The following is an 11,760-nucleotide window of genomic DNA, read 5'->3' on the forward strand; positions in this document are numbered from 1 at the left end:
AAAATCCTTCTCTTAACCGTTTAACGGTGCAATCGTGTACGCCCGTAATGATACATCTTTAGGTGAGATTTCCAGCGCCAAAGCTTTGCATAGTAATGAACTGCAGCAAAAGCATTTGGCTCTGAGCATTTATTTATTTTGATTGCCACAACAACTTTGGCCAATCTATACTGCCCGTGTAAACATTTGATTGCTGCAGCTAATTGACTGATAGGGGCCTTTTCTAACGTGTGATTTTTTTTATTTAACCAGCAATGGGATACTTAATGGACTGTAGCGATATGCATCATCCATACACTTGGATAACATCCACACACAAGACTTATTCGTAAGACGTACCCAAATAAATGGCAGCATGAAAGAGGGCACCAAGCAAGCTTGAAATTAAATCCATACACGTGCAGTCTAGTATATAAACAACCTGGTGTTGCTTTAATATTTTTGTAGCATGCGCCGCCAGATTCATTAATAATTCAGCAAACTCTAATAGCGAAATAAAGCCGATTTTTTAAATATTAAATTTCTGCAGGCACAACATAACTAGACCTGTCATTAATAGCAAATTAAATTAATTTCATTACACATGTATTAAGTATTAATGGACTAAAATAACAGTTTGTATGAAAAGTAAATAAACCACAATGTGTTTTTATAAAACATTTATAACTGGATTTGATAGTGGGATAAAGTTGAGAGTAAGTCTATTCATAAGAAGGTGCTCATGATGCGTAGAGGTCACTTATTGAATGACCGTTTAAATGTGACTGTGAAAGCGTCCGAAAGTTGGTCAAATTCTATTACAAAAAAGAGTCACACCAGCTTAGTGTGAATCTTAAGCTCCACAGCTGTGTGCTGGCTACGAAATTGGTAATAATATAATTCGTCTGATTGCATATTACATAATATTTTTTGCAATCAAAATAGATGCAATCAAAAAAGTGTGATTTTTGTCCATAGTCTTTTTGTCTTATTTGTTTTAGCCGTCAATTTGGGGACGAAGGTCCGCCTTACACTCTCACCGGGTTCCACAAAATAATTTGAACCCTGTGTGTTTATGCTGTTGTTGTTCCTTCTCTCATAGTCTCCACACAGAATAGTCTTCTGTCCAAATAAGCGCCGGTTGTATCAAGTATGCAAGTGTTCAAAAATACATCACACGTAGTTTTGGTGATTTGTGCCTAACGCCTGACACTCTGTCCTCTCTTTGTGATGCTGGGTAGGCTGCTTGGATTATCATGCAATTTTTAATGTTATTGTTTTTCATGAAAGGCTTATTAAAATTGTCACTAAATATTAGTAGTTTGTTATTACAAGTATAATAAAAAAAATCCAAAAATATACCAGCGCTGCTTTTGATTAAAGCCAAGTGTGCCCATGTTTTTGTATTTTATATTTTCGTTTTAATCTACTCAGTGACCATTCCTGCATTTGCCAGCACTGTCAATAAGTCACAAGGACAAACTTTCAAGTCTGTTGGACTTTAATCTCAACGAACCTGCTTTTTATGTCCCATGGACAACTTTGTTGCTTTGTCAAGATGCAAAACTCCGACCGACATAAAAGCGTCGATTCAACAAAATTAATCTCAAGGAAAACTTTTGGGAGATTATCGTCATTTTAGTCCAAATGTGATAAAAAATAATAAAAAAATATTTTACGTGACACTTAAGTTTTTTACGAACCCCTCATATGACGGGCAACTACACTAGTACATAACCATCCAGTAATTTCAACTTGTATCACGCACAGTACTCACTCACTCTCGAAGAGAAAGAACGACTCAGAGGCGCGAGGATCTACAGTCAAGCAGGAGGATACAGCCACGGAGTGAGCCAACACCAACAATTTCCCAAGTTCTGTGGTCCTCTGCATGGTAAGGTGTTATCGGCCAACAAATTCGTGTTTACGTGCACGAGGAAATCAGAGCACACGGAGAAACCCACGCATGCGAAGGGGAAGCACTTTATCCCATATTGATGAAATAAGTGGATTCAAAAAGGGGTCACACGTAATTTCATCACATCTACCCCTCTATTTAAGGAACGAAACAGGAGGGTTTCTCTACAAATCTGGCTGTCTCCTGATGAAGCTAGTTGTAATTACTGGCGAAACGTCGTACTCAGATTGTAAATGTTGTGGCTCTGCTCTCTAGCACACCGGTTTGTGCTGTAAGAGTGACGAATTGGTCACATTCTAGTAATAAGTTGTTACCCTTTCAACTGGTACAAAAACTGACACCTTTATACAAGGCATCATGTTTGCAATAACCACAACACAAGCAGTCAAAATGCAAATGTTTGCATTTTGACTGCTTGTGTTGTGGTACCAGTTGAAAGGGTAAAAACCTATTACTATATTTTGTCACTGGTAAGGAGGTCTCATAGTGGTAACATTCTGTTTACGTGACAAACCATACTAGTTGGCTGTGTCGGGTGGTGGGCGGGTTTAACGACACATTTATATATTTACGCGATTTAACCCAAAAAACCTGTATCATGGGTTCCACATGTTTGCTGTACTGCATTATCGTGGCGAGCCAGGGTGTGTATCTTATTATTTGGGTCTTTCGGTAAAGTCACGTAGATAGGTTAAAATAAAATAACAAAAACACTTTCTTTGAACCTATCTACGTGACTTTACCGAAAAAACCTAAGAATATGATTCCTTGCAGTCACGAAAGCTTCAAATCTAGGTGTAAATGTTCTTGATGCCCACGGGAAGGGCTTTTCACAACATTTGTATGATGAACCAATCCTCACCTCCACAGTGCTGGATTACAGGCGTGCACAACCACTCACTTAAACCAAAACATATAAATTACAATTCATGATATGTTATTTTAAGCAAGTGTGATCTGATAAATTTGCATTTAATGCCTAACGTATTTGTACCATGGTCTATTATTTCCAGAAAATGTGTGTTCAAATAATCACATTGACACATGTCCGCCCCTATAACCTGCAGAGATTGCTGAGGCAAGCATTATTGTGAAGCACCTATTAGGTTTAGGCACTGCGCACCAAGCGATGGTAGAACCATCACTCTTCCTGGCTCCATCTCTTTCCCTAGTGCTGATTGTGGGCACACCACGTGAGATACTTAACGTTGAGTTGATTTAAAGGGCAGCAAAGACAATGATCGTATGCAAGTTGTCACTGATATTGGTACGTGCCCGAGAATGGAACCTTAGGCTGTTGTAATTGTAGCAAAGTGCATTGATCACAGCACCACTGCTCCCCCAAAGAGCTTGTGTGTGTGTCTGTAATAAGTAATGTATGTAAACTTCACACTATCACACACACACTCTCGGCTCTTTTTAAATGACCATCCTGTACGGTGAAACTATAATCGCAATAAAGTTTAAACTCGTAAAGCTACATTATTGGCGTGTGATAATTTAGTGTAAAGAAAATAAAGCACAACGATTTTGAGAATGCACGCTGACTGGTAATTGGCTGATGTGTAACTTACACGGGTGCATTTTAACAAGTAAAAATATTGGGATTTCCTATCATTATGCTGCGCTGGAAGAAGCTATTAGCGCCAGTCATCAATCAACATCAGGATGCTGCAGCAGCAACAGCATTAGCCCTGGAGAGAACCTCAAAACAGCGAAGACATCCGTCAACAACAATGGGCGCTACAACAGGACCAGCCGTGAGATTGATCAGTGACATTAGATAAGGTCTTAATGCACTTCTTGTTTCGAAGCCCAGCTCAAGAGGCCTTTCATTTTGATTGAGTCATCGTGCATCACGTCTGCTATGATTAAGCTGAAATATTTCAGGAGAAAAACATCTTGCGGGTGTGTGTTTTTTGGTGGTGGTGAGGAGGGAATGGACCGAGTGAGGTGGTGTGATTTGAGTGAAGTATCCGTGACTCATTTCAGCTTAGTAATTCCTGAGCCACTCAATGACATATCTCAAACTCTGTTAGTGGCATTCCCTTTCAAGCATACTTAGAGCTCAAAAAATAATTATGGTAATTATACAAATGAAAAAACCACACACACAGAACTCTGATGTATATATTTTTTTATTACTTCTATAATGTATTTAAAGCAGTCGAAGGGGAATCATACATTTTAATTGTATCTAGACGGCCATGAGAAATCTGGTTTGAACACATGTTGAATATCAGCTATGTTCTTGTGAAGAATAAACAAAATATTATAAAATTATATCGTAACATTTTTTTAAATATATAATTTTAATTGATTGATTTTTTGTTTTTACAATTTTACAATTAAAGTTTTCTTAATTTTCAAACTTTCCATACCCAAGGATTTTCATGAGGGGCCAGCAAATCGACTCGATCTCCCGTACGGCCGCGGGAGACAATTTAACTCTCCAAGCATCTCGAACGCCGAGAAAATCCAACCCTCGGTGTGCTGGACTCACAGCCCCGGTTCGTGTCGTAAACAGGATTTGGTTGAGCGCCGGCGGCGAAAGGGGCAGGCCCATGAAGCTGTACACCCTGCCGGCGACCTCCCGTGGGTACCGAACAACGTCCTCGACCCTGATTAACTGCTGCTTATCTCCCGTAAGCTGCTTGCTGCTGCGCAAAGCGGCCGCGGTGTTGTCGCGCCAGGCGCTCGCCAGCAGGGCAGCCGCTGGCACAGAAGTGTTCCACGTCAGTTCCCGCCGAGTCGAGAGAGGGCGCGCACCGCCGTCGCAACCCTCGCTGGCGTTGATCGGAGGCTGCGGGTCCAAATGCCGGGCTATTTTCAAACACACCCCCTCCGGGAACGCGGGCTTGCCGGGAAGCTCGAAGCAGCTGTGCATCATGGAATACACCCAAGTTCTCGGGTCACATACCACGTACAGTGCCTTCATCGCGGGGCCAATTACATCTTTCAGCGAGGGCAGCTTGTTGTTCCAGTTGCCGTCGTTGAGCCCGAGACAGAGCCGCGAATTTGGGAACGCGTCGAGGTGATTGCGCACGCGCTGAATGTTTCCCAGCTCGTCGCTCCGCGCACACTTTCTCTGCCCGTAGCTGCCCTTCTTTTTGAAAACGTGTCTCGTCGAATTCGCCCTCGGGATTCCTTTCGCAAAGGGGTCAGTGCTCAGCCTCGTCGCCTGGATTGCGTTCTGAACGTGCGTTCTCGTGTGCCTGACGAGCGATCGAAACCACTGCCAGGTCTCTGGGAGCTCATCGCTGTGATCACTGAACAGGGGCCCTTTACAGGTGTCGCCGGAGGGAGCACCAGGCACAGCAACAGATGGTGGGCGAAAGTAAAGACTGGGAACGGGGATGTACACAAAGTCAGAATTTCCTACGAATAGCTGACTCACAACCTCGGCTCCTGAGGCTGGGAGAGATGCTATCACAACGGTTGGCAATTCCTGAGAAGCATCGAGTGAAATTAAAGGCAGTTCATCAATCACTTCGGATGCCACTACAGATGTTAAGTTGGCCCAATCATTTCCACACAACTCTTGGAAACAGACATTCTGCACAACTAATATTTCAAGGAGCCAAATAATGATCAAAATGAGAAAAACTGACCTGGCGATCTTTTGCAAACCTACACTGGACTTTCGGTGAATAGCCACCAAAACTACACCTGTCACTGATGATATCCCCATAAATATAATGGAAATCCTTAAAACAAACACCGTCTCATGCTTGTGTTTGGGTTTTATCACTGTACCCTGGCCAAAGTAAGTAACTTTGCTTCTATCCTCAACCACAGCGAACCCGCCAAAACCAAGAAACCCATGTCTGGCTACAGGGTCGTCATGCTTAGTAGCAATGGATATAACTTTCTCCACATTGTCTAAGCAAACAGACAGCCTGACACCATATTTACTGCTCTCTATGAACTTTAAGTTGTTAATGTTTACAAATGGACCGTGAAACATGTAGGCAATCCTAGTCACTTGACTTTGCATGGGAAATGTCACGTTAACATACTGGGTCCAACGCTTTTTCATCTCTGCCATGAGCTCGGCTTCTTGGATCTTCGCCTTTGGGCTATTGCCCTGATCGTCAACCCAGAACATTTTGTAATGGGCATCCCAATCGTCCATCAAGGCGCCGCGGTACCCGTTCTCTGTGGAAAGAGGGACGTATCGAACGTCGTAATCCAGGTTGTGAAAAAAGGCACTAACGAGATTGACTGGAGATCTCTCATCCCTCTCGATGTGATCCAGCACCAACAGCGTCTGCGTGTTGAGCAGGACTAGAGCGCGGTAAACGCTTCTCAGCATCATCCCTCCGGCGTAAGCTTCAACGGCCTCACCGCTGGTGAACACCATGTCCCCGTGCTGAGAGGCGGTGATCAGCTTGCCTGCTCCCAGGCCTCCCGTGCCCGCGTCAGTCTCGGCCCACTCCATGAACTGCCCACACTCGCCCAACTGCCCTTCCCACGGCCGGTGGCATTTACTGCTGGGCGACGGGGCAAAGACCAGCGCGTTGTTGAGGTAAGTGTATTTATGGCCATAGAGGGCCTCTGATACGAAGGCACGCCCGTTCGGGGCAAACGTGAACGAGTTTTGGTCGGGGTGCTCGTGCGCTGGATTGAAGGCGCCCAGCCCGTTGTTCAGCCAGCGGTAAGGGCTGCAGCGAGCCAAGCGCCGTGCCGCCGTGCCTCCCACCGGCCCGGACTTGAACGACACAAAGGTGCTCTTGTCGTCCAGCGCGAGTCCCCCTCCGTGCGTCACCACGCCCCAGTCGGTGAACAGGTGCAGCCTCGGCCTCACGTGACCTTCGGGGGGCCTGGGCACCAGGCGCGGCTCGTACCACACGAACTCGGTGTGCAGGGTGGCCCACCTCCACGCGCTCGAGTGCTCCATGGGCCCGTCCCTCGGCCTGTGCCTGCGGATCTGCTGCGCGAGCCAGTTGCCGCTGCCGTTGCGCAGCACGTACGTGTCCAGGAACACCAGCTGGCTCTCGGGCCCGTAAAACCAGTTGTAGTTGGAGTCGGCGATGCCGACGGTGCGCCTGAAGCCGGGCAGCACAGTGGCCAGGTAGAACCAGTAGTGCTCCCGCAGCCACCCGCTGCGCGTGTGGTCTATGCCCAGGTGCCTGAGCGCCAGGAACACGTACTGCGTGAGCGCTCTGCTCGCGTAGCTGCCGTACGCGACGCCCTCTTGCAGCGACCCGTCCACCACGTGCTCCAGCAGCAGCATGGCCCTCTGAAGCTGGCCCGTGGCCGCGCGCTTCCAGCGGGCGGCGCGCGCGCGGTGCGCTCGATGCGGCTCAAGCACGAGGGCCCCCGTCAGCACGGCGAGCATCCCCGTCACGGCCCGGCCGTCCGTCGGCTGGGCGCTCCAAGGCCTGGCCCGCCAGTGCGAGAACACGTCGTCCGCGGCGTCGGCCAGCGCGTCCAGGTGATCGCGCCGCTTGGACGCGTTCAGCTGCGCGTACAGGAGGTCCACCGCCGTGGCGAGGCCGAGCAACGTGTGCGCCCCCGACGGGTGCTCCTCGTGAACGACACCCGCAGAGAACGACGACGACGATGATGATGAGGATGATGATGATGATGATGAAAGCGCCAACCGCGGCGTCATCCCAATCACCTGCTGCTGTTGCTGATGACGGCGACGTCGACGGCTCTGCTCGGCCAGCCTCTCCGTGAAGTCGAGAGCCAGGGCAAGCGCCGCTCGATCCGCGGGAGCGAGCACGCAGTGCATGGCCAGAGCTCCCACGTTGCTGCCGTAGATCTCAGCCCATCGGGGGCCGGGTTCCCCGCTCCTGCCGCGACGCGCGGCGGCGGCGGCTCCCGCTGCGCCGCTGTTCGCGGTGCTGGTGGCGCTGTCCGTGGTACCAGACCGGAAGCTGCCCGTGGCATGCGACCAGCTGGCGGTGTCCGAGCCGTCGGCGGCTGGACGAGGCGGCAGGTAGACGTCCGGTCTGGCGAGCATCGCGTGCGCGGCTCTGCGCAGAGCACGGGCGAGGTGCGCGTGCGTCGAGTTGGCCCTCGATCGCAGAGCGCGCACGTCTGCCGCTCCGAAGAGCAGCCGAGGATGCGGCTGCTGCTGCTGATGATGATGATGCTGCGGCTGCCGCTGCTGTGCCGAGGGGTCCCCGCCGGCTCCTTCGGCCCCAGCCCCGGCCACCCCAGCCCCGGGCCGGGCCCCGCCCCGCTCGGAGCGGCGCTCAAAATCAAAAACTCCGGCTGCTCCATAGTGGCTGCTGCTGCTGCTACTTGTGCACCCGGTGAGCACGAGAAATGCGCAGAGTGCGCATTCCCAGATCAAGGCTGCGTGTGTCGGGGCTTTCCATATCGCCATTTATTCATTCAGTCTTGCCACTTTTTTTTTGGTTTGTATTCAGATGAGTCGGTGAAGGTTGTGGATGAGCCGGTGAAGGTTGATGGGTATGTTGTGTGTGATATATAAATATGTGTTGTTGCTACTAATGCTGCTGTTAATGAGTACGCTATCCGGTTTGTGGTTTCTGTTGTTGTTAAAACCAGTCCCGACTCTCGTGGTCAGGTTTCTACCCCCCCCCCAACCTCTAACGCAGAAAAAAGGGCCAACTCTGCGCTCTCAATCAGCTCCTTTTCTCATGTCTTGCTTTTTATTCTTTACATTTAATTATTTTATTCTACAACGCATGGGTGGTAAAACTGCTGCACTTTGCAAAACGCTTCTCGCACTCTTCCAGTGCTGCTGTGGCCCCGTACGTTACGTAAATGGGTCTCGGGTTCTTGTTGTTGTTGTTGCTGTCGCCGCTGATGTTGCTGCTGCTGCCGCTGCCGCTGCCGTCGTTGTTGTTGAGTAACGTTCATAAGGCATTCGAAACGCAGAGAAGGCACTTACTGAATGGACCGCGCGCGCACACACGCGCGCGGTGCAGTCTGTGCTGACGTTAACTTGCACAGAGCTACTCGCCCTACCCGACGTGGTGGCAGTAACAGCCCGCTCGGAAGAAAAAAAAATGAGCTCAGAGCGAACACAAAAAAAGACAAAAAAGCAACGTGCGTCCAAACGCGCTCAGGCTAACAGGAGGAGGAGAGAGTGTGTGTATATATATCTTACAGTATATAAATAAATTATTATTACGCATGTGATACGCAACCCCAATGATTAAGGATTAGGCCTTGCCGAGGTAACTTGAGTGTAAGCCAGATTGGTTACCGTATTACTGTTGTTGTAGACCAAACCTTCCCGAGGCTAACCACACGAGATGATTAACTTTACAACTCGCTCGCCAGTGTGAGCTTGCTGGTGAGCGAGCCCCTGTGACGTTGAAGTCATTTCGCCTTCGTGAATGAACGGTCACGTTCATCTCGCCGAGAAATCTATTAATGCCGATTAGTTTTTTTTCATGTGGCCTGCAGCGGTAGCATAGCATGTGTATTCCAGTCTATTAATATACACACTATGTATAAACTGTGCAGATGCCTGCAATGGCATTAACGTAAAAAAATAAACATTTTAATTGTTGCCCTATTATTTTTTTACTATATAACGTGTAAAACTGCATGTAAAATTATATTGATGACCGTGCTATATTTACTCGTGTTTTTTTTCAATAAATACAAATTAGGACATCGATTTTTATCGTCAGCCATCAGTCTTAGCAGGTAAATGAATACGGTACAGCCCATTAGCAAGGAACGCCAAGATAATTGTTCACGCTGGAGCGTTGTATGCATCCACATATTTCAATCAAGCGCAGCACAGTTGTATGGTAAGCACCGGTATTCGTGACTACACGTGTACCACCACACGTGTTACAGGCACGTGGCATGATTGCACCGGTTCAGACATGATAAATGCGCACGTCTAAATGTGCGTGCTTATAGAAAAGCAAAACAACTGTTTTGAAAAGGTTTGTTTAAGAAACCTTGGCAACTTTGTGAGTCGCTCTTTGTGTTTAAGTTGTGGGACATTATGTGCTGTGACACTGCGCGCGTTCACATGGACACTTACATGCTGGGTGTAATTGGCTTCTTTCCAGAATCAAGTCACATCGCGCAAAACATTCTCATCGCCAGCATTCACCGCGGTACAGAGCGCCCTCTGGTGGTCAATGCGAGTGAATTTATGTTTTGATGATGGCCTTCGCTGCCTTGAAATCACTCCCCCCTCCTCTTTTCATATGCTACATTACACCTGCTTCGTGATGAATCGGAACTGTGAATGCGCGTGATACGTACCGTATATTTTTTCATGCCTCCTTAGTTTAACGCAGCAGCAAACAAGTTCACTCGGCAGGCGTGTGCCAAGCTCCCTCCTGCAGGACAAATTACTGATGGGTGGTCACACATGCCCCCGATTATGTAAGGCACGAGGTAGTTTAAGCTCCGTCTGCCTAGAGGGCAGGGAACCCTGTTGAGGTTTGGACTTTACAATGCAACATCCGCGTATTTTGTATGAACTCGCTAGCATTCCTCAAAGTTTAACTCGCTGTGATAATGAAAAAAAATTGCAGGATATTAACAATTAATTATTTGGTGATGCTGCGGCGTTGGCAGCAGTGCACAAGCACAGATAATAATAAAAACTCAACGTGTTCATCAATAACACTCTGGCCTTTAAAAGCATGCACTAAAATTAAATAAAGTACTGCACGTGCATAATGCAAAATGTTCACACGTGTAGGGGCAAGCGCTGTTAGCGAGCACCTATGAAGGCCAGAACAGTCCACGAGGGGTGGGTGGCCAGCACCACGCCCGACCGCCTTTGTCTCCCCAGTGACGATGTTTTACACACCGCACCAGGTACTCATTTCAGGCTGAGTCGACCTAGGGGAGGCGCAGGACCAGTTTAGAAAATCGTCCCTGGTGTTGGCCGTGAGAGGAAATCGAACCCGGGTCTCCCGGTTCATAGCGCAGCGTGCTAACCGCTACACCACCGCTCCCCACTATTGCCTATGCATACATATCCACATACATATAGATACAAAACAACAGTATTCATTGTCTACACGGGAGACACATTTAGGATTTCTTGAATATTTGCACTGTTCATAATATAAGGCGATAAGCCTATCACCAAATCACCTGGAATGCATCCAACCTCATCAGATCTCAGAAGATCATCAGGGTTGAGCCGTGCATAACAGGTGTTATAGGCTTGCGCGTGGGCGCCGTTAATCAGCAGCACAGGGCAGTGCAGCAGGATCAGCTGTTGCACTGCTCTGCTTCCTCCTGTCGTATATACAAAGACAAATATCTCCCGTATAGCCTGACAGGCTGCTGGGGCAAGTGCTGTTATCGGACACGGCACACGAGGGGTTGGGGTGGCCAGCACTTCGCCGCCTTTGTCTCCCCAGTAGTAATGTTTACACACCGCACCAGATACTCATTTGGGGCTGAGTTGACCTAGGGGAGGCCCAGGACCGGTTCAGATAATCGTCACCGGTGTTGACCGTGAGCGAGTCTATGCTGCCTGTCTCACTATCCTGCAGTGTGATAATGTATGGTCAAATAACCCCACCCCCCTCCACATGTCCCGCAAGGCGTGGGGAGGCTCTTGTCGTAAAGCAGTAGCTTGATAAGGAACCGCACGTGTATATTAAAACGAAAGTGTTCGCTTCTGTCAGGAACTAACGTAGTAACTGCAATGTCCAAGAGCTGTGTTTCAGCTTAAATATGTCTGCCACATTCAGTGAGGCTGTCAAAAGTCACTTCGTTCCAGCAACAAAAAGAATTGTCTGATGAAGTGTATGTCGTTTCATTGCAATGTCGCTGGAGGCATCAAAGATTCATGCCCGCATGCTCTCGGCAAAACGAGGCACTCCTTGACTGACCTGGCATCGAGCGGGGGAAGACATCGGGAATGGGCATGGAGAGATAAAGAGGGA

General features: G+C 48.2%; 1 protein-coding gene across 1 annotated transcript; it reads right to left on the bottom strand.

The window, feature by feature from the left end:
* Positions 1-4,052: 4,052 nt before the first annotated feature.
* Positions 4,053-9,267, bottom strand: LOC144936894 (dermatan-sulfate epimerase-like protein). The gene has a single exon (XM_078864099.1). The coding sequence runs from the start codon at positions 8,235-8,237 to the stop codon at positions 4,257-4,259; it is 3,981 nt and encodes a 1,326-aa protein (XP_078720225.1). The 5' UTR covers positions 8,238-9,267; the 3' UTR covers positions 4,053-4,256.
* Positions 9,268-11,760: the final 2,493 nt, after the last annotated feature.

This window comes from Lampetra fluviatilis, chromosome 17, assembly GCF_964198595.1.
Source record: "Lampetra fluviatilis chromosome 17, kcLamFluv1.1, whole genome shotgun sequence".
NCBI classification, from domain to species: Eukaryota; Metazoa; Chordata; class Hyperoartia; order Petromyzontiformes; family Petromyzontidae; genus Lampetra; species Lampetra fluviatilis.